Source organism: Antechinus flavipes, chromosome 4 (assembly GCF_016432865.1).
Source record: "Antechinus flavipes isolate AdamAnt ecotype Samford, QLD, Australia chromosome 4, AdamAnt_v2, whole genome shotgun sequence".
Lineage (NCBI taxonomy): Eukaryota > Metazoa > Chordata > Mammalia > Dasyuromorphia > Dasyuridae > Antechinus > Antechinus flavipes.
The window spans coordinates 79,357,982-79,378,640 of NC_067401.1; the positions used below are offsets into that span (position 1 = coordinate 79,357,982).

At 32.4% G+C, this 20,659-nt stretch overlaps 1 protein-coding gene across 1 annotated transcript in view; it reads left to right on the forward strand.

Moving 5' to 3' along the window:
* The window catches only part of DNAH14 (dynein axonemal heavy chain 14), a 386,173-nt gene that overhangs the window by 129,220 nt on the left and 236,294 nt on the right, over positions 1-20,659 (forward strand). Inside the window, exons 21-25 of the mRNA XM_051996560.1 lie at positions 6,298-6,543; positions 10,641-10,762; positions 13,300-13,471; positions 15,548-15,652; positions 15,741-15,859. Coding sequence (XP_051852520.1) covers positions 6,298-6,543; positions 10,641-10,762; positions 13,300-13,471; positions 15,548-15,652; positions 15,741-15,859 — 764 coding nt within the window. The remainder of the gene's footprint in view (positions 1-6,297; positions 6,544-10,640; positions 10,763-13,299; positions 13,472-15,547; positions 15,653-15,740; positions 15,860-20,659) is intronic.

Consider the following 20,659-nt stretch of genomic DNA (forward strand, 5'->3'; position numbering starts at 1 on the left):
GCAGAATTAGTAAATGCATCCTTTTCAGACCATGATGCAATGAAAATTACATTCAACAAAAAGTCAGGGGGAAATAGACCAAAAAGGAATTGGAAACTAAATAATCTCATCCTAAAGAATGATTGGGTGAAACAGCAAATCATAGACACAATAATTTCATGCAAGAGAATGATAATGAGATGTCATAGCAAAATGTGTGGGATGCAGCCAAAGTGGGATTAGGGGAAATTTTATATCTCTAGAGGCCTACTTGCATAAAATAGAGAAAGAAAAACAATGAAGCTTACAACTAAAAAAACTAAAAAAAGAGCAAATTTAAAACTCCCAATCAAACACTAAATTTGAAATTCTAAAAATAAAAGTAGAGATCAATAAAATTGAAAGTTAAAAAAAAAACTATTGAATTAATAAAACTAAGGTTGGTTCTATGAAAAAACCAACACACTAGACAAACCCTTAGTAAATCTGATTTAAAAAAGGAAAGAGGAAAATAAAATTGTTAGTCTTAAAAATGAAAAGGGAGAATTCACCACTAATGAAGAGGAAATTAGAGCAATAATTAGGAGTTACTTTGCCCAACTTTATGCCAATAAATTTGACAATTTAAATGAAATGGAAGAATACCTTCAAAAATATAGCTTGCCCAGATTAACAGAGGAAGAAGTAAATACCCTAAACAGTCCCATTTTAAAAAAAGAAATAGAACCAACTCCATAAGAAAAAATCCCCAGGCCTAGATGGATTTACATGTGAATTCTACCAAACATTTAAAAAACAATTAACTCCAATGCTAAATAAACTATTTGGAAAAATAGGGATTGAAGGAGTCCTACCAAACTCCTTTTATGACACAGACATGGTACTGATACTTAAAGCAGGTAGGTTGAAAACAGAGAAAGAAAATTATAGACCAATCTCCCTAATGAATATTGATGCTAAAATCTTAAATAAAATATTAGCAAAAAGATTACAGAAAATCATCCCCAGGATAATACACTATGACCAAGTAGAATTTATACCAGGAATGTAGGGCTGGTTCAATATTAGGAAAACTATTAGCATAATTGACTATATCAATAACCAAATAACAAAAATCATATGATCATCTCAATAGATGCAGAAAAAGCATTTGATAAAATCCAACATCCATTCCTAATAAAAACACTTGAGAGCATAGGAATAAATGGACTTTTTCTTAAAATAGTCAGAAGCATATATTTAAAACCATCAGTAAGCATCATATACAATGGGGAAAAATTGGAACCTTTCCCAGTAAGATCTGGAGTGAAGCAAGGTTGCCCACTATCACCATTATTATTCAGTATCGTATTAGAAACATTAGCCTCTGCAATAAGACTCGAGAAAGAGATTAAAGGAATTAGAGTAGGCAATGAGGAAACCAAACTATCACTCTTTGCAGATGATATGATGGTATACTTAGAGAACCCCAGAAATTCTACTAAAAAGCTATTAGAAATAATTCACAACTTTAGCAAAGTTGCAGGATACAGAATAAATCCCCATAAATCCTCAGCATTTTTATACATCACCAGGAAAATCCAACAGCAAGAGATGCAAGAGAAATTCCATTCAAAATAACTGTCAACAGCATAAAATATTTGGGAATCTATTTACCAAAGGAAAGTCAGGAATTATATGAGCAAAATTACAAAAAATTTTCCACACAAATAAAATCAGACTTAAAAATTTGAAAAATATTAAGTGCTCTTGGATAGGCTGAGCAAATATAATAAAGATGACAATACTCCCTAAACTAATCTATTTATTTAGTGCTATGCCAATCAGACTTCCAAGAAAATATTTTAATGATCTAGAAAAAATAACAAAATTCATATGGAAGAACAAAAGATCAAGAATCTCAAGGGAATTAATGAAAATCAAATGACCTGATCTAAAACTATATTATAAAGCAGCAGTCACTAAAACCATTTGGTATGGGCTAAGAAATAGATTAGTTGATCAGTGGAATAGGTTAGCTTCACAAGACAAAATAGTCAACTATAGCAATCTAGTGTTTGACAAACCCAAAGATCCTAACTTTTGGGATAGGAATTCATTATTTGACAAAAACTACTGCAATTAGTGTGGCAGAAATTAGGCATGGACCCACACTTAACACCGTATACCAAGATAAGATCAAAATGGGTCCATGATTTAGGCATAAAGAATGAGATTATAAATAAATTAGAGGAACATAGGATAGTTTCTCTCTCAGACTTGTGGAGGAGGAAGAAATTTGTGACCAAAGATGAACTAGAGACCATTACTGATCCCAAAATAGAAAATTTTGATTACATCAAATTTGTTTGTACAAACAAAACTAATGTAAACAAAATTAGAAGGGAAGCAACAAACTGGGAAAACATCTTCACAGTTAAAGGTTCTGATAAAGGCCTCATTTCCAAAATATATAGAGAACTGACTCAAATTTATAAAAAATGAAGCCATTCTCCAATTGATAAATGATCAAAGGATATGAACAGACAATAGATTTCAGATGATGAAATTGAAACTATTTCCACTCATATAAAAGAGTGTTCCAAATCATTATTGATCAGAGAAATGCAAATTAAGACAACATTGAGATACCACTACACACCTGTCAGATTGGCTAAGATGACAGGAAAAAATAATGATGAATGTTGGAGGGGATGTGGGAAAACTGGGACACTGATGCACTGTTTGTGGAGTTGTGAATAAACCCAACCATTCTGGAGAGCAATCTTGAATTATGCCCAAAATGTTATCAAACTGTGCATATCCTTTGATCCAGCAATGCTACTACTAGACTTATACCCCAAAGAGATACTAAAGAAGGGAAAGGGATCTGTATGTGCCAAAATGTTTGTGGCAGCCCTGTTTGTACTGGCTACAAACTGGAAAACAAATAGATGCCCATCAATTGGAGAATGGTTGGGTAAATTGTGGTATATGAATGTTATGGAATATTATTGTTCTGTAAAAAATGACCAGCAGGATGAATAGAGAGAGGCTTGGAGAGACTTACATGAACTGATGCTAAGTGAAATGAGCAGAACCAGAAGATCATTATATACTTGAACAACAATACTATATGAGGATGTATTCTGATGGAAGTGGATTTCTTTGACAAAGAAATCTAACAGTTCTAATTGATCAAGGATGGACAGAAGCAGCTGCACTCAAAGAAAGAACACTGGGAAATGAATGTAAACTGTTTGCATTTTTGCTTTTCTTCCGGGTTTTTTCTACCATCTGAATCCAATTCTCCCTGTGCAATAAGATAACTGTTCGGTTCTGCACACATATATTGTATCTAGGATATACTGCAACATATTTAACATATATAGGATTGCTTGCCATCTGGAGTAGGGAGTGGAGTGAGGGAGGGGAAAAATCAGAACAGAAGTGAGTGCAAGGAATAATGGTGTGAAAAGATTACATGGGTTCTGTCAATAAAAAAGTTATTTTAAAAATAATAATAAAAAAGAAAAAATAGTATAACAGTAAAACCAAATTATGCATGTACTCTTTATGTATATTCATAACAGAAATATAGTTCTCAAGGGTTCTTTTTACCTTTTTATGCTTCTCTTGAGTCCTATAGTTGGAGGTCAAACTTTTTGTTTACTTCTGTTTTTTTCATCAGAAATATATGGAATTCACTTATTTCATTCAATGCCCATCTTCTTTGGATGAAACTGCTCAATTTGACTGGATAAGTTATTCTTGGCTGCATACCAAGTTCCATAGCCTTTCAGAATATCAGATTCTAGGCCCTTCAATCCTTTAATGTAGACATTACTAGATCCCAAGTAATCCTTATTGTGGCTTCTCTGTATTTGACTTTTTTCCTGGCTGCTTGTAGTATTTTTTCTTGGTCTGATAGTTCTAGAATTTAGCCACAAATATTTCTTGGAGTTTTGATTTTGGGATCTCTTTGAGTAGATAATCAATGAATTCTTTCAATATCTATTTTACCTTTTGTTTTTATGACATCTGGGCAGTTACCTTTGGTGATTTCCTGAAAAAATAGTGTCTGGGTTCTTTTTTTCATCATAGGTATTTAACATTTTTTTCTTTTTTTTTTTTCTTTTTCTTTTTTTTTTTTTTTTTGGTTTTGTTTGACTGATTCTTGGTGTCTCCTTGAGTCATTCATTTCCATTTGTTCAATTCTGATTTTTAATGAATTTTCTTCATTTACTTTTTAAAATTTTCTTTTTGTAATTGTCCAATTGAGTTTTTAAATGAATGTTTTGTACTATGGAATTTTTTTTTCCATTTTGCTAATTTCTTTTTTTAAGGAGTTATTTTCTTTTTCCAATTCACTAATTCTGTTTTTCAGGGAGTTGGTTTCTTTATCTACTCTATCTTTTAATGAGTAACATGACTTATGCAGACCTCTTGCAACGCTTCTCTTTCCTTTCCACATTTTTCTTCTAGCTCTTTTTAAAGAGCCTTTTAAATTTTTTTCTATGAGAACCTTGTGTGATGGGGATCAGATTATATCACCATTTGGGGCTTCATCTGGAGACAATCTGCTTTTAGTCTCCTCAGGGTTTGAAGTTGGCTCTCTTTCAGTATAGAAGCTAACTATAGTTAAAGCTCACTTTGCATTTTTATTCATTTTAACAACAACAACAAAAAGCTGCAGTCTCCTTTTGGGGCAGTGTGGTATTACCAAGCTTCCACAGCAGACAACAGGAAGTAGCAGTGAAGCACCAGTAGAAAAGCAAAGGCTGCGTTGGGATTAGCATCTACACTGTATTCAGCATCTGTGCTGGGATCAGCAGTTGCATGCTGAGAGCAGGTTGAGTCCCTCCCGGTGCTGGGTGGGTGTGGCCAGGGCCAGAGAGACTCTAGTGTTTTGGGGTTATATTCTTTACCCCCGAATTTATAGTTTCTTTGCTGATCTACTGGCTTGCTGCTAGAGCATAATAGCCAAAACTGTAGTAAAGTTCTCTCCACAGATTTCCCTCCAGTGAAGGTGACCCCCTACCCCTCTCCTGTCTGCTCAGTGTGAGCTGTTTTCTGTGCTCTCACTGCCTATCTGCTTGAGTCTGTACTTGGCATAGCCCCATTCTGTCCCCATGGACAAGCAAAAACAGACCTTTTCTGGCTAATTTTGAGGATATCTTCTGTTGGTAATATGTTGTACTCCCAATATTCGTGGGTTTTGACAGTCAGGCACTACTGATTTTCATAAAAACTAGTTTGAGGATAAGGAAGAGCTTAGATAGATGCATGTATCCTCTCTACCATCGTGGCTCTGCCCTCTCCCCCAGTTAAGTGATTTGCTGCAGATCATACAACTTGTAAATTACTGAAGTCAGGTTTAAACTGAGGTTCTCCAGAGCCAATTTCAAGATCTGTTGCATCATCTAGTTAACCCCCACTTTCACTTTGAATGAAAATCCCAGCAGGATGTGGGGTGTGGCCAAGCTGGAGAGGAAGGTAGTGTTAGAATTTGAACTTGCTATTTAGATTTACTAAGTATGTTTCTGTGTTTCTACAAATACTAAATGGGGAATAGCAAACCTATAGATAAAGACACCAAATTAGAGAAAGCAATGTGCTCTCTTTGAAAACAGTGTTACTTTTCCATTAAACTCTAACTCCATAGGAGGGAAAAAATACACTCAGATGATGTGTGTTGACCTGCCAATGTCACTTGTTGCTGGCTTTTTATTGATCTCTATGTTTTTAAGAAAAGATGGTGAAATGGAAGAAATTCATACATAATAAAGTCAAAAACTTTTAAGGTAATATTTAAAAGCAAAACTACAACTGTAGTTTATGAAGCAAATGGATAATTGAAAGTTCTTCATTTCCATGAAGAGCAGAGCAGAAGAAAATGAACATTATAATAAGATTTTCAATTCAGTAAAATTAAATAACTATTAAGATGTTACCTACTAGGCCAGGTACCATGCTCCATGTTAATCTGGAGCCATAAAGATAAGAGTCAAATAGATACTATTATTTGAGGCACTTAAAATACTTGATTTTGGTTAAATGTTTAGATTTAGGAGGAAAAAGTCATCATAGTATGAGTACTTAAACATTGGAACTATTGCTGAGATAGGTCACATAATCTCAAAAAATGAAATCCATAAGCAGCTATTTCAGAGATAGGAAACTTCCTAATACAAATGTTACTTCAGAAATCATCTGTGGATCTTTCCGTTTGAAAAGTTTATGAAATCTTAATAACACATCCTGTGAAAATGAAATCTTGAAATAAAACATATTTGGAATTATTGTATTGGGTATTTAGGAATGTTTTGTTTATTTTAGTTGTATCAACATGAAGAAAGAATCATTGAAATATCAACAGTGGCAACAAATGAAGCTGCTCTGGAAAAAATGCTGTTGAAGATTATTGAGCTTTGGGGCCATACTCCTATACGTTTGACTGTCCATCAAACAGAAGCTTCTGAGATCCTTATTATTTCATCTCTGGATGATGTATTAGCTCAATTAGAGGAATCTCAAGTTATAATTTCAACAATTAAAGCATCTCCCTATCTTGGAGCAATGAAGGTAAACACCAGGTCAAAAGAGGAGATTTTTCAGTGTTTTGCTATTTAAAGTTTTTGCATTCTATAAATGTCATAGCTGTATACATTATTCTTTTCGCACCTTTTAGTGATTTAAACACAGATATTTTTACACAAAAATTTATTGTAACCAAATAAATGCCAGAAAATTGACATTTTTTAAGTCTTTGCATCTCCTACAGTACCTACTGGAGTAAATTGCACCTAGAATTAGTCAAATAAACATGCAATTATTAAGCATCTTCTACATGCCAGATATTGTTCTAGATGCTAGTAATACAAATGTAGAAGATGATGAATATTTGATGATGGTGTGAGCAAAGGATAGAAATAGTTTACCAAAGGAATATTTCTAAGTACATATAATCTCAACATAGATTTTTAAAAATTTCATTTAATATAACATGGCTATAACTAAAGACCTTTTTAAAAAATCAAGTGTATTTATGCTTTCTGGCAAGTTATACTGGAATATTATAAGAATTAGAGGGCACCTTTCATCAGAGTCAAAAATAACCTTCAGCGTGAAACTCCTTATTACCAATATTTTTAAAAGCCATGAGGTTTGGAGTTTGACATGGGGTGAGAAAGACAGGAATTTGTGCTTGGACAAATCATTTTAAAATCTTTCAGCCTCAGTTTATCATTTGTAAATGGAGACTAGACACTTAGTTCTCAAGATTATTCAAAGAAATTAAGATTTTTTGTGTCATGTAAATATTAGTCTTGTTTTTATAAAAGTGATTATCTTTACATTTAAGTGACATGCAAATCCTATTTTTCTTGAGCAGAAAAATTAGAATTTTTATTTTTTGAAAATAAACTCATAGGAAACATTTTAGATAGAGTGAATTAATTCTCTCAGCATGATTTTCAAACCTTCCTATCTCAAATCAAGTAATGAAGTAAATTCCATCAAATATTTAGGCTGATTTAATGCCTGGTATCATAAAAATTATTCTCAAAAATATATTCAGTATTACTCTACCAAACTTCTTTTAAGAGACAAAAAAAAAAAAATGGCCCTCATACCAAGACAAGGGAAACATCGATCAGACTAATTAAACTGTGATCTAATGTAATCTCTCTTATCAGAATTGATGCAAAAATCTTCACAAGGAAAATACAGAAATATATTCAGAAAAATGATTCACTGTGACTAAGTTGGATTCATGTCATGGATGCAAAATTGGATTAATATCAGCAAAATAATTAGCATAGTAAATCATATGAAGAACAAAGATTACAGCAACTATAGATTATTTCAATAGATACAGAAAAAATTTTGACAGATATTTCCGTAATTAACATTAGCAAAACTTTTTAGAGTTTTTAACAAGTACATACATAGAAGGGCTTTTATTTAATATTACTGAAAGAATATTTAAAATTAAAAATTAGCATTGTTTGCAATGGAAAAGTAGTTGAAACTTTTCTTGTACATAGAAGACTAAAGTAAGGATAGTCTCTCTCCACTACATTTGACATAGTTCTACAAATGTTAACTATAGCAGGAAGACAAATTAAAATGTAATGCTTGAGAGTCACTAAAAATTTCTGATATTTGTTAAAGAATAGATAAAATAAAGTTGTAAAAAAGAACAGATAAGCAAAAAGCATAATGAAGAGAGGAACATGAAAATAATTAACAAACCAAGAATATAATTATTGGGGGGAAGCACCCCCTTTCTGACAAAAACTTTTAGGAATATTAGAAATTAGGGACATCTAAGCGGTGCAGTGAATAGAGCACCAGCCCTGAAGTCAGGAGGACCTGAGTTCAAATCTGATCTTGGACACTTAACACTTCCTAGCTGTGTGCCCCTGGGCAAGTCACTTAACCCTGATTGCCTCAGCCAAAAAAAAAAAAAAAAGAAAAAAGAAAAAAACCTAGAAATTAGACTAGAATCTGATATATTTTATTATATATCATATCATTTATCATATTCTATTATATACCACAATATCCAAAATATATCTTATCTTAATATAAAAGTATCATACACTGTAAAAAATACAAATTAGACAAGGTAAAGAACTTTTTACAACAATGACCCAATGAAATATTATTAACCAAATAAGAGATAAAAGAGATAAAAAAAGATTAACATTTTTAATTACCTAAAATTTAAAATCATTCATACAAATAAAATCACTAATGACAGAATTATAAGTAAAATAATATTACCTCAAAGGAAATAATTTTTTAAAAGATGAAAGAATCTCAGTTCTCAAACTATACTACATAATAGCAATTATCAAGACAATTTAGCACTGGTTAAAAGATAGAGACGCTCTAGCTGTGTGACCCTGGGCAAGTCACTTAACCCCAATTTACTCCAGGAAAAAAGAGAAGTTGATAAGTGAAACAGATTAGGTACACATCATCTAGAAGCAAATGAATATAATAGCTAAGTGTTTGATAAACCCCCAATAAAGCAATCTTCCAGAAAGTAGATAATAGAACAACATCTCACACTATATGCTAAGACAAACTCCAAATAGGTTCATGACTTTTAACAAAAAGGGTTGCATCAAAAACAAGAAAAATGAAGTTACTTTTCTGAAATACAGGAAATCATGGATGCGTCAATACATAATTAAGGCGAGTCAAACGAAAAAACAATTTATATAATAACAATATTGTAAAAGCAGAGAGGTTATACAAAACACTTTAGGGCTCTGATCAACACTATTAATAATCACCATGTCAGAGGACCAGTGTTTAAAAGTGTCCCATCTCCTGATGAATCGAGTCAATGAACATTCATTAAACATCTACTTTGTACCAGGTATTGTGCTAAAAGCTGAGAATACAATGACAGAAAATAGTTTCTGATTTCTAGGAACTCAGAGTCTGATAAGGGTGATCAAATGCAAACAGCTATGTATAAAGAATATATATCCAGAGTAAACTGAAGATAATCTTGGAAAAAAGATGCTAATGTTAAGGAGGACCAGGAAAAATTACTTGCAGAAAGTGAAACTTTAGTTGAGACTTAAAGGAAGCTAAGCAGTCCAGAAGATAGAGATGAGGAAGAGAGTTCCTAGAATGATACACAGATGATCATTTTTCATTGAAGAATGAGAGAGAGAATTTTTTGATGTGGCCAGATTGGAAATTTATTCTGTTTGATTACACACATCACATGAGTTTGTTTGTTTTGTTTTGTTTTTCACCTCAATTGAGATTTTAGAGTAAGAAAGAAAACCAACTTTTTATTTAAAAAAAAAAAACTAATTCAAAGATTATAAAACAAAAGTGAAGGCATTAGAATAGATGATCTCTAAAATGAATATTTTTCCTTCTGCTCTAAATCTACAGTTATCTGATCAAATAGGATATTGCCAATTTGAGCTATAAGAATTGTATTCTGGGGAAATAAACTCATTTTGGAGGGAGGAAGACCTTTATGTGAAACTTAAATGTAGGACTGATTTGAGTTCCTGTTCCTGAAGCTAACAGCTGAAGAAGTAGCTGTTGCTAAGAAAACCAAATGCAGAGAACCATGGCAAAATATGAATTTTAAAGGAATTGGATTAATATATAGCAGCTTCATTTGGAGAACAATATTTAGAAAAATTAGGGAGTTAACAGTAATGGAAGCAAGAGAGGTAAGAAATAACAGAGTACATTTCTGAAGTTACTGGATTGGATCTTAAAGGCCCATTGTAGCAGAGGGGAAAGAACGAGGGTAGTGGGATAACTTCATGAGCTTCTGTTCTCATTCTTTCCTTCCCTCTGAATCTCTGTCTCTGTCTCTCTCCCTCCTTCCATTTTTTCTTTCCCTCCTTCCTTCTTTCTCTGCCCTTCCGAACTCCCATATGAAATTTCTATAACTGTAATTTATTTTTTGTTGATATTATCAACAAATTCTAAAATTGGACAAGTAAAATGTTTTATACTGTTCTTTATTAAATCAAAAAGTAAAATGATTTTTAAAAAAAATTCATGACTATTGATTCTTCCTCTATGACCTCCAGAAAAATTCTTGCCAATTTTAAGAGTGTTCTGTTTCTTAAAAAAGAATATTAGTTGTTTAAATTTCATTTTATTATAAAATGTTCTTTCTAATGCAGGCTCTTGCAGATGATTGGCATCAGAAATTGGATCTCTTCTCTCACACTTTGGATGACTGGATGACATGTCAGAGAAACTGGCTTTATCTTGAACCCATTTTTTTTGCTCCTGAAATACAAAGGTATCCAAATTTTTTAAAAAAAGATCTTTACTGGAAAATGTATGTTAATTATTTTTCCTATTTTCCATATTTTTACCATATTAATTTTCTTAAACTGACGACATTAAGATTATTTTGGGCTATAGATTCAAAATATTACTTGATAAATCAAGTCAACAAACATTTATTAAGTGCTTATTATGTGCCAGGCATTAAACTAGGCTGTGGGGCTAAAAAAAATAAAAAATAAAAAATAAAAGCAAAAAACAGTCCCTATCTAATTCAATGGGGATAGACAATATGCAAAATATACACATGCAAAATATACATAGAGTAAAATGGAGGCAATCCAGAGGAGAGGCACTAGCATTGAGTTAGATATGAAAAGACTTCTAAAAGTGTTATTTTAGCTGAAACTTCAAGTTAGAAAGGAGACTGAGAGGGGAAGGGGAGCCACTAAAAAGATACAGGATCAGGAGGTAGATTGTCCTGTGGGAAGAATAGCAAGGAGATCTATGTCATTGGATTGTAGAGCATACAGTGTGGAGAAAAGTGTGAGAAGACAGAAACAATAGGAAGAGACCAAGCTGCAAAAACCTTTAAAGGCCAAAAGAAAACATTGCTATAAATTTTAAAAAAGGAACAATTCCAAACATCATTTCCAAATATCAATTAGTGGATAAAAATGTAAGGAAATTAGGAAAGTTACAATTGCTTCATTTTGTTTCCCATACTATAAGGCTACTAAAACAGTTCTGAACTGTCCAGTCTATACACTGGTCAATAGGCAACATCATCATATCAAGTCATATTATACTTAAGAGAATCATATTTCTCTGGACTGGACTTTCTTTACCTATGAACAAAACATCAAGTCAATAAACAAGCATCTTTCTATGAGACTCATACTGGCTAAGGCACTGTAGATGCAGAGAAAAACAAAAACAACAACTGCATTTGAAGAGTATGTATTCTGATGGGGGAAACAATGTATATAAATATTGACTACATATGTATATATATAGTAAATAATATAAGAAAGGCACTGGGGGCTGAGTTTTGAAAGAAGTCAGAAATTGTATGAGGCAGGGAGAATTCCAGTTATAGAGGAAAATTGGTAGAAAGATGTTGAGAATGGAAATGGAATGTTCTTTCTATTAAATACTGATTAAGCCAATCCACCTGAATTGGAGGGAGTGATGTTTAAGAAGACTATCAAGCTACAAAAGGTTCAAATTGTTAATATCTTTTCAAGTTCCAAAAAAAAGTTTTTATAATCCCAGTGGTCATACAGAGCCACCGAAGGTCATTGAATGTGGAGTTAACACAGTGAGACATAAATTTTAGGAAAATATTTTGGCAGTGAGTGGTCAGAGTTGGAGTAAAGTTACCAAATAAAATATTGTAATAGTCCAGGCAAGAGGTGATAAAGGCAGTGGCTATGTGAGTAAAGAGAAGGGAAAGTAGAAATAGAAATGGTAAGTGGGTATGTGGGTCAATAAGAATGAGAAGCCCAGTATGACACTGAAATTGTCAGTCTGAGAAGCTAGAAATATGGTGATATCTTAAACTATAATAGGAAATTCTGGAAGACAGATGGATTTGGGAGGAAAAAATACTGGGTTTTATTTTGGACATGTTAAATTTGAGATGCCTAAGGGAGATGTGGTTCAAGATATCTGACAGACACTTAGTAGCATGAGATTAGAGCTCAGGAAAAAGAATCTTCTTCCTGTTCAGTCATTTTCATTTGTGTCTGACTCTTCGTGACCCCATTTGGGATTTTCTTGGCAAAAATACTGAAGTGGTTTGCCATTTCTTTATCCAACTCATTTTACAGATGAGGAAACTGAGGCAAACTGGGTTAAGTGACTTTCTCAGGGTCATACAGGTAGTGAGACTGAGGCCAGATTTGAATTCATGAAGATGAGTCTCCCTGAACCCAAAGCTGACACTCTATCTACAATGTCACCTAGGTCCCCCCAGGAAAGAGAAAGGGTAATATGTTGTGAAAATTATAATAGCTATGGTGTTAGGTAATGGTTCCTCTAGTGATAGTTTTATCAGTATTATGAATGACATCTTGAAAGTTTTAGTCCAGAGAAAAAAAATTAAAGAGCTCACTCATGACTTAAGTCTCAATGAGTGACAGTAATATCATTGTTCTCTATCAATGACTGATGTTCCAATGACAGGGGAAAAAAGAAGTGCTTCTAAAATTTCAAGTAATATGAAGTCTATTTAGCTAAAATAAGAGAATTGTGAGGCAGTAGTTATCCATTTTATATTATTATTTTTCTTTTAAAAATTAGATATAAATAGCATGCTGGAAAGAGTCAAAAATCTTTAACAAAACTCCTGTGACTTTAAATAGTATAGAAAATCAGAAATATTTTAAAGGACAATATGTAATAAATTGACAGCACTTTAAATATGATGTACAAATCCATTTTGATAGTTTAGTAAATATTTCTTGGCATATGATTATTTTATATTAAGAATTGAGATAGTACTTTAAAAAATTAAAGTCATTTCAGATTTTGTTTCTCCTTATAAAGACAGCTTTCAAAAGAAGCAAAGCTTTTTGCTAAAGTGACTTCTATGTGGAAAGAAATAACGTCAAAAGTAAACAATAAACCTGATGCTTTGAGAAGAGTCATATCAGTAGAAGTCATTGAAATGTTGCAAAGTAGCTCTCTGTATCTTGAAAAAATAAAGAAAAGTCTTGAGGTAAAAAATAATTTTGGCATAATCTTTTAATTCAGTAAGTATAATACATGGGCCACTTCATTTGGAAAAATTGCAACACGGTATACAATATAATACCATTAGTACTAATCTCATAAGTTGGGGGAAAACCTAAATTGTACAAGCATCATATTGAAATTTGTGCAGTTAATGATTCTGTTCCTCTGAAACTTGATGGCAATATATTACAAAGACTGTGGTTCAGCAGACCAGTTTCTTTTAAAAGTATTATTGTTTATTCTTAACATAGTGACTATCAAAAAAATTCCAAATCCAAATATGTAAATAAAAATAGAGCTGAAAAATGAAATTCTAAACTCCATTATTTTCAATTTATTTTAAAATGTAAATTAATTTTGATAAGATTAGCAAAAGTTTTGCTTTCAGAATTTTTCCATTTTTGAAAATTTTGTTATCTTTACCATTATTGAGTATATTATAGTCAATGTCTAATTTTGCTTTCTTTCATTTATATTTCTATATGTATATATATAATCATTTATAATCTTCACATTATCACTTAGAGTAGTGTAATAATATTCCAATACATGAACATACCATAATTGTTCAGCCATTCCTCAGTAGACACTGATTATTTTAAAGCACTGCTATTTATAAATAATGTTTCTATAAATATTTTATATAGATCAGGATTTTTTGCCTTTCAAAAACATTATTGAGATAATAAAATCAAAAAGGATAAACATTAGCACTCTTACTATAATGCTATAATGTTTTCCAAATTATTATTATAATTCACAAATGCATCACAGACATATACTAATGTCTCCATAGTCCAAACAACACTGAATTTTATTTTCACCTGTCTTTGTAATTTTATTGGTCATGAAGGGGCACCTCATAGTTGGTTTAATTATTATTTTTCTGTTCAATAATTCTAACAGATTTTCTGGTTATTGATAATTTGTACATTATTTCTCATTTGTGCATTTCCTTTTGAGAAATGTCTTTTCATTTAATTTGACCATTTAGATATTGTAGAGGTAAGGGAATTCAGTCACTCCCATGCTCCCTAAATTTGGGTGTATGCTGGGCTCTGATGAAAATGAGTATATGGTAAGGACTCTGAATATAGTGATTATTAGAATAAAAAACATTCAGATAAGAAGTCAGTTAAAAATAAAGAGAAGTTGGAAAATTTCTGGGCATATATATTCTTGAAAAGATTAAAACTTCTCTGGAAAAGAAACTTAAGATAACTAAAATAATAACGTGATACCTGACAACAAAATAGAAGATGGGAGGTGACTCATTAACCTTAACTTGGGCACAGTTTACCACATAAGCAGTAAAAAGAATCTTAAAGATGAATCTACCTCTCCAAGGTATCCTTATTGTTTCCTTTGGAAAAGTTCAAAAGGAAAAAAATTGAATATTGATAGGCATACCTAGGAATGTGGCAAAAATGGTCTATGTAGTAGGTTTGTGGATACTGCCACAATGATGATGGCTAATGATACGATGTTTAGAAAATGCACCTAAGCTAACAGTTATAAAGCATTTTTAAGATTTACTAAATATAGGGGCAGCTAAATGGCACACTAGGTAGAGCACAGGCCCTGGAGTCAGGAGGATCAAATTCAAATTCAGCCTTAGACATTTAACACTTACTAGTTATATGACTCTGGTCAAGTCACTTAATCCCAATTGCCTGCCTGGAAGCAAAAAAAAAAAAAAATTACAAAATATAGTATATGCGTTATTCAGCACATTTCTCTCACAATAACCTTATAAAGTGAAAACTATAGATATTCTGAGAGGTTAAGTGATTTGCCCACAGTCACATGGCCAGTTATTATCAAAGATAGGATTTGAACTTGAGTTTCTTCTACACTACAAAAACTCCACTGTTTCTACTATAAGATACTATTTCAAAAGAAAATGTATTTCAGAATGGTGCTGGAATGTATACTGGAATGTATACTCCTCCTGTGGCTCTGTTGTTATACATGTTTATTGTGTATCATATAACATATATGATATTTTTATATCAGTGTTTGGGTTCTCATTCATATTTGTCTATGTTTTCTGGGACAGGAATATCTTGAAGTGAAGAGAATGATTTTCCCAAGATTTTACTTTCTCAGTAATGCTGAACTCATTGAAATTCTGTCTGAAAGCAAAAATCCTGAAGCTATCCAGGTAATATTTTATTACTGTGCTTATGAATATTATTTCTTGATCATGTCAAAACTTTATGATGCTATTTAACTATGTTTTTTGCTTGCAGCCTCATCTTATGAAATGTTTTGAGAATATAAGACATTTGTTTATATGGAGAAAAGAATCGGGTCCTCCTCTGGTCACATTGCTCATATCAGCGGAAGGTGAAACACTACTTCTGCCAAAGTATGGTATATATTTAATATTTAATCTTTAGATATAGCAAAATCTTAATATTAGAGAATGTTTTGGGATTTCTGATCATACATTTAAAGAGCCTGGCTAAAGTGCACGTTTATTTAGCAAACCCTTTATTCATAGAAGTGTAGGAACAAGACATTTCCGTGTTCTAGTAAAACCTTAAAAAATGGTCCTTCTCTTTACCTCTCCTCTTCTTAAAAAAAACCTGTGCTCCTCTATCTTCTTACCTTTAGAGGTTTCAAGTCTTCACTATAACACATGCAAATTGGTTCCTCATACAGTTAATAATGATGGGTCAGAAATTAACATTGTATATTTGTGGAACGTGTACATATTATTTAATATATTAAGATGTACCTTATTGCATCTCTAATTCCATAAGTGGCAGCCTCTCTTATCTTTCTGTAACTCTACTACTGAATCATAAATAATGCAGATTAAGAGATAAAAAGTAAGATGGGCATATGTTTAAGACAATTAAGAAACAAGCTTTGGAAATCGTTTAAAATAATACCTCACCATACAAATAACTTAAGATAATAATGTGTTTTTACAACCATAAACAAGTGAGTCAGCAAAAATTTGACTCAATTTAATTATAAGTTAATACTTTAAATGTTTACTACAATGCCTAGCAATAGGTGCTATATAAATGTTTATTTCCTTCTTCCTTTTACCAACTTGAGAGAGATGATAGCTAAAGGCAATATCATTTTAAATGTTAACTGACTTGAAAAATCTTCCAGATAAGAATGATGGAAACTTATGGTGGAGAATTATCATTTTCTCAGACAGCAAGAAGCAGTGAAAGGAAAAAAACAATTTAAGGAATCTCTTAAGAGTCCCAACAAAGCAAAGTGGTTCAGCGAGTCTTTAAGGATGAGACTGGAAGACCAATAGAGACAAAATTTGCCACACGTATATCAAAATCATATAAGATTCCTTGAAATATATAACAAGAGAAAGGAATTTGCTTAAAGATCCTTTGTTTAGTATCAAATCTGCCATAAAGGAGGGAAACACACACTTCTAAAGCTGTTTGCCACTATCACGAAATATTTTCAACTACAAATGGATTTCCATATAAAAAGTGAGGTCTTATGCTCAAATTGTCATATAATATTGTGCTACCTACATCAAGCTACAGAACATTGTCAATTCCTCTAAATGAAAATAATTCAAAGGAATTTGATTTATTTATCTGCACAAAAAAAAAAACTAAGTATAAGAAAATGTTTATTATCCAACTGGGATATATAGATTGGGATTAACAACTCACAGAGCTTGTGCTTGTGTGTGTGTGTGTGTGTGTGTGTGTGTGTGTGTGTGTGTCTCAGACAAATACCAAACATAAATAATATTCTGGGCTCAGAATTTATTAGTAAGTGAGGAATGGGCTAGATGGTCTTTAGAAAATTACACACTACTTTTAATGGTCTCAACCTCCTTTTGGAAAGACTACAATTATTTAAGTATCAAAATATGGCTACAAGTAATGCATACAAAATTTTTCAAAGAATTTCAATTTAAGTCAATCCAAACGCCAACAAAAAGGAACACGGTGGGTAAAAAATACAATTGTAAATCATTACATATAGGGAATTGTGCAATATAAAGGATGTTATTAGAGAACTCTATGATCGGGACTGGGGTTGGGAAGATGGAACATTCCTATAGTGAGAGGAGAGGTCCATATGTTCTACTGTCATCTGGGCTATATCAGGAAATCCAGAAAATGGATCCCAGCAAATTGACCAAAGTAATCGTTAATGTTTAAGGTGGAAAGAGATTCCTAAGGGAGGTCTCCAGGAATATGGCCAAAGGGTCATCCCTTTGCTATTCAACATTTATTCCATGATACAAGTAATCAACAAGCATTTATTAGAAACCTACTATAAGCCAGGAATATGCTAGACACCGGTAAATATATAGTTCATACCCTGATGAAGATAGAGATAGTGTAATTATCATGTTTAAATATGACCTAAAGCTGGAAGACATGCTCAGATGACACAACTAGGTGCAAAGAGATATGAGATTAGGACCACTGGATTTGCCTAGGAAAAATTTAAAATGAATCAACTAAAACCCTACATGTGATCCAAAATCAGTTCTACAAAGTACAATAAATACAGGGAGGTAAGGATGGACAACTATACATTTGTGAAAGATCTAGGGATTTTATTTAACTCATTATAAATCAAGTGTAATCTGACCACCAAAATACTCAGTGCAGTAATAAACTGCATTAAGAGGATTATCAGGATTTACCATCATAAGTACATGGTACAAAATCAAAAATTTGAGAAAATAAGTAATTTCCTCCCAATATAAAATATCCCAATGAACAAGACAAGAAGTAGAAATCTCATACAAGTCAGTATCAAGACTGAACAAACCATAAAGAAGTACCAGGAGAGGAAAAGGGAGAAACTCTGGTCCAGATAGATTTACAAGTAAAATTAATTGTTGAAAGAACAATTAATAATTGTGCTACATAAATGCTTCTCAATAATTGAAAAAAGTTTTATAAACTCTTTTTTATTAGACAAATATATTCCTAATATTTAAATTGTTGCTTAGTCATTTCAACCATGTCTGATTCTTTGTTGACCCTATTTGGACTTTTCTTGATAATGATACTGGAGTAGTTTGCCATTTCCTTCTCCACCTCATTTTACTGATGAGGAAACTGAGGCAAGCAAGATTAAGTGACTTGCTTACCATCACAATCACATAACTAGTAAATTATCTGAGGCCAGATTTGAAGTCAAGATGACTCTTCCTGATTCCAGATCTAGTACTCTGTCCATATACCATCTAGCTGCCCTAAATCTAAGCTGAAAAATAAAGCTGAAAAAAAATCTATAGACCAACATTGCTAATTAACATGGTTAGTAAAAATTTTAAATAAGATCTTATGACATTTTATCCAGAAATTATTCACTCTGCTCAAGTTATATTTGCACTTAGGGGGAAAAAACATAAATGTTCAAAAAACAAACACAAAAACTCTTGCGATTACAAAACCAGATACCAAAAAGGGCTTTAATAAAATGAAATATTTAAATTAAGACCCCCCCCCTAAAAACCTACTTCTTTCCTACAAATCTTACTTCTCTCTCTTTTTTTCCATAGCTTACTCTTACCCATAAATTTTGTTCACAACACATATTCTCTACTTTTTTTTAAGTCACCAAAAAAATCTGAAAAAACAAGTTCCATATTGTTTTTTTTCTTACTGTTACCATTTTAATTTGTCAATTCTTTTTTCACAGCAGATTCCCACTTCCCTTTGCAAAGCTTACTCCCTTTTTATCAATATTCTCTAGGCATTAGTTTCTATTTGCTATCATAGAGGTTGCTGCTGCTATCCTTTGTGGCAACTAGACTTTATCTCTCTCTTCAAGTTGGAAGAAATGAGAAAGGAAACCTGGATCTCTGCCAGTCTTGGCATACTGGCTAGCGCTAGTCAGAGCCATAAGTCAGACAAAATGACTTGAGCTTTGGTCCAGGTTGTATAAATTTTAAGGGTACCATCAACATTTAAATTAAGTTTAGTACTGATTAGCAAGAATAATGTGTTTTTAACCCCAGTTTGGTTAACATTAGTCTCATAGATTTCCAGAGTCTTTGTTCTCAATATTCCAGTGGATTGTTCTAAGTGTCAAAATGTCCAGTTCCAATTCTAATTAAAACAAATCTACTGCCTATCAGTTGTGTTCTTTAACCCTATTGAAGGAGTTATCTAAATATCTAAATATGTCTGCACATATTAAATAATAGCTAGCATATTTCCTCCCTCAATTTCAAGAGAACTGACTGATAAAACTTACATCCCAATAATTCTTTAGAAAGAACTAACCTGGCCTAGTGGATAGATAGTCCACCTCAGGATCAGAAAAACCTGCATTCAAGCCAAACTTAAAAAAAAAAAAAAAGTACTGTCCATGTGCCTCTGGGCAAGTCACTCAATCTCCTAAGACCCTAAGAAGCTCCCCAAAACTCTACATTGTAAAGCAGATGCTTGGCTTTGCTGAAAACAGGGAGTTTCTTTGATAAGATCTCTTTATGTCTAGAAAGTTACAAAGATGTCTAATGTTTCCTGTAACACAAAGGGAATATCTCTTTATCAGATGAAGTCAGCACTAGGGTACATATACATATATATATGTATACATGCCCGTATTTATGTGGGGTACATGTATATACACACATATGTGTACATATAAAGTATATCATGTGTGTGACATATACATATATGTGGGTGTATCTATTTGCATTTGTGCAAATATTCTTCCTAAATCACCCCTCCAAAGGGGGAGTAACTGAAAATTGTATGTAAACAGAATTATGTTATAAATGCATTGGGCATATTTACTATGTAAAGGAACTCTGCATTTTAAAAAATGAAAAATCAATTTGTAATGTTAATAAACATCTCAAACTAATACTCATTTTAAAAGGATAGTTCTTTAAGGATTAGAGTTTTTAAAGTAAATTAATAATTTGCTGGTTGCTATTGCTAGATACTTTGTGAGGCATCGGGGATACATAGACTAAAATGAAAGTTTCTACCTCGGAGTACTTATATTCTATATGCATATTTAAGTTCATGCCAAATATACACAAAATAAACACCAGTAAATTTTTTTTGGGGGGAGAGACTACCTGCTAGTAGGAATCTAATAAGGTATGAGATGATGTTTCAGATGAGTTTTAAGAAAACCAGATTCTGAGACTGATATCCCAGGTATCGGGGACAACCGGTGTGAAGGGCATTTG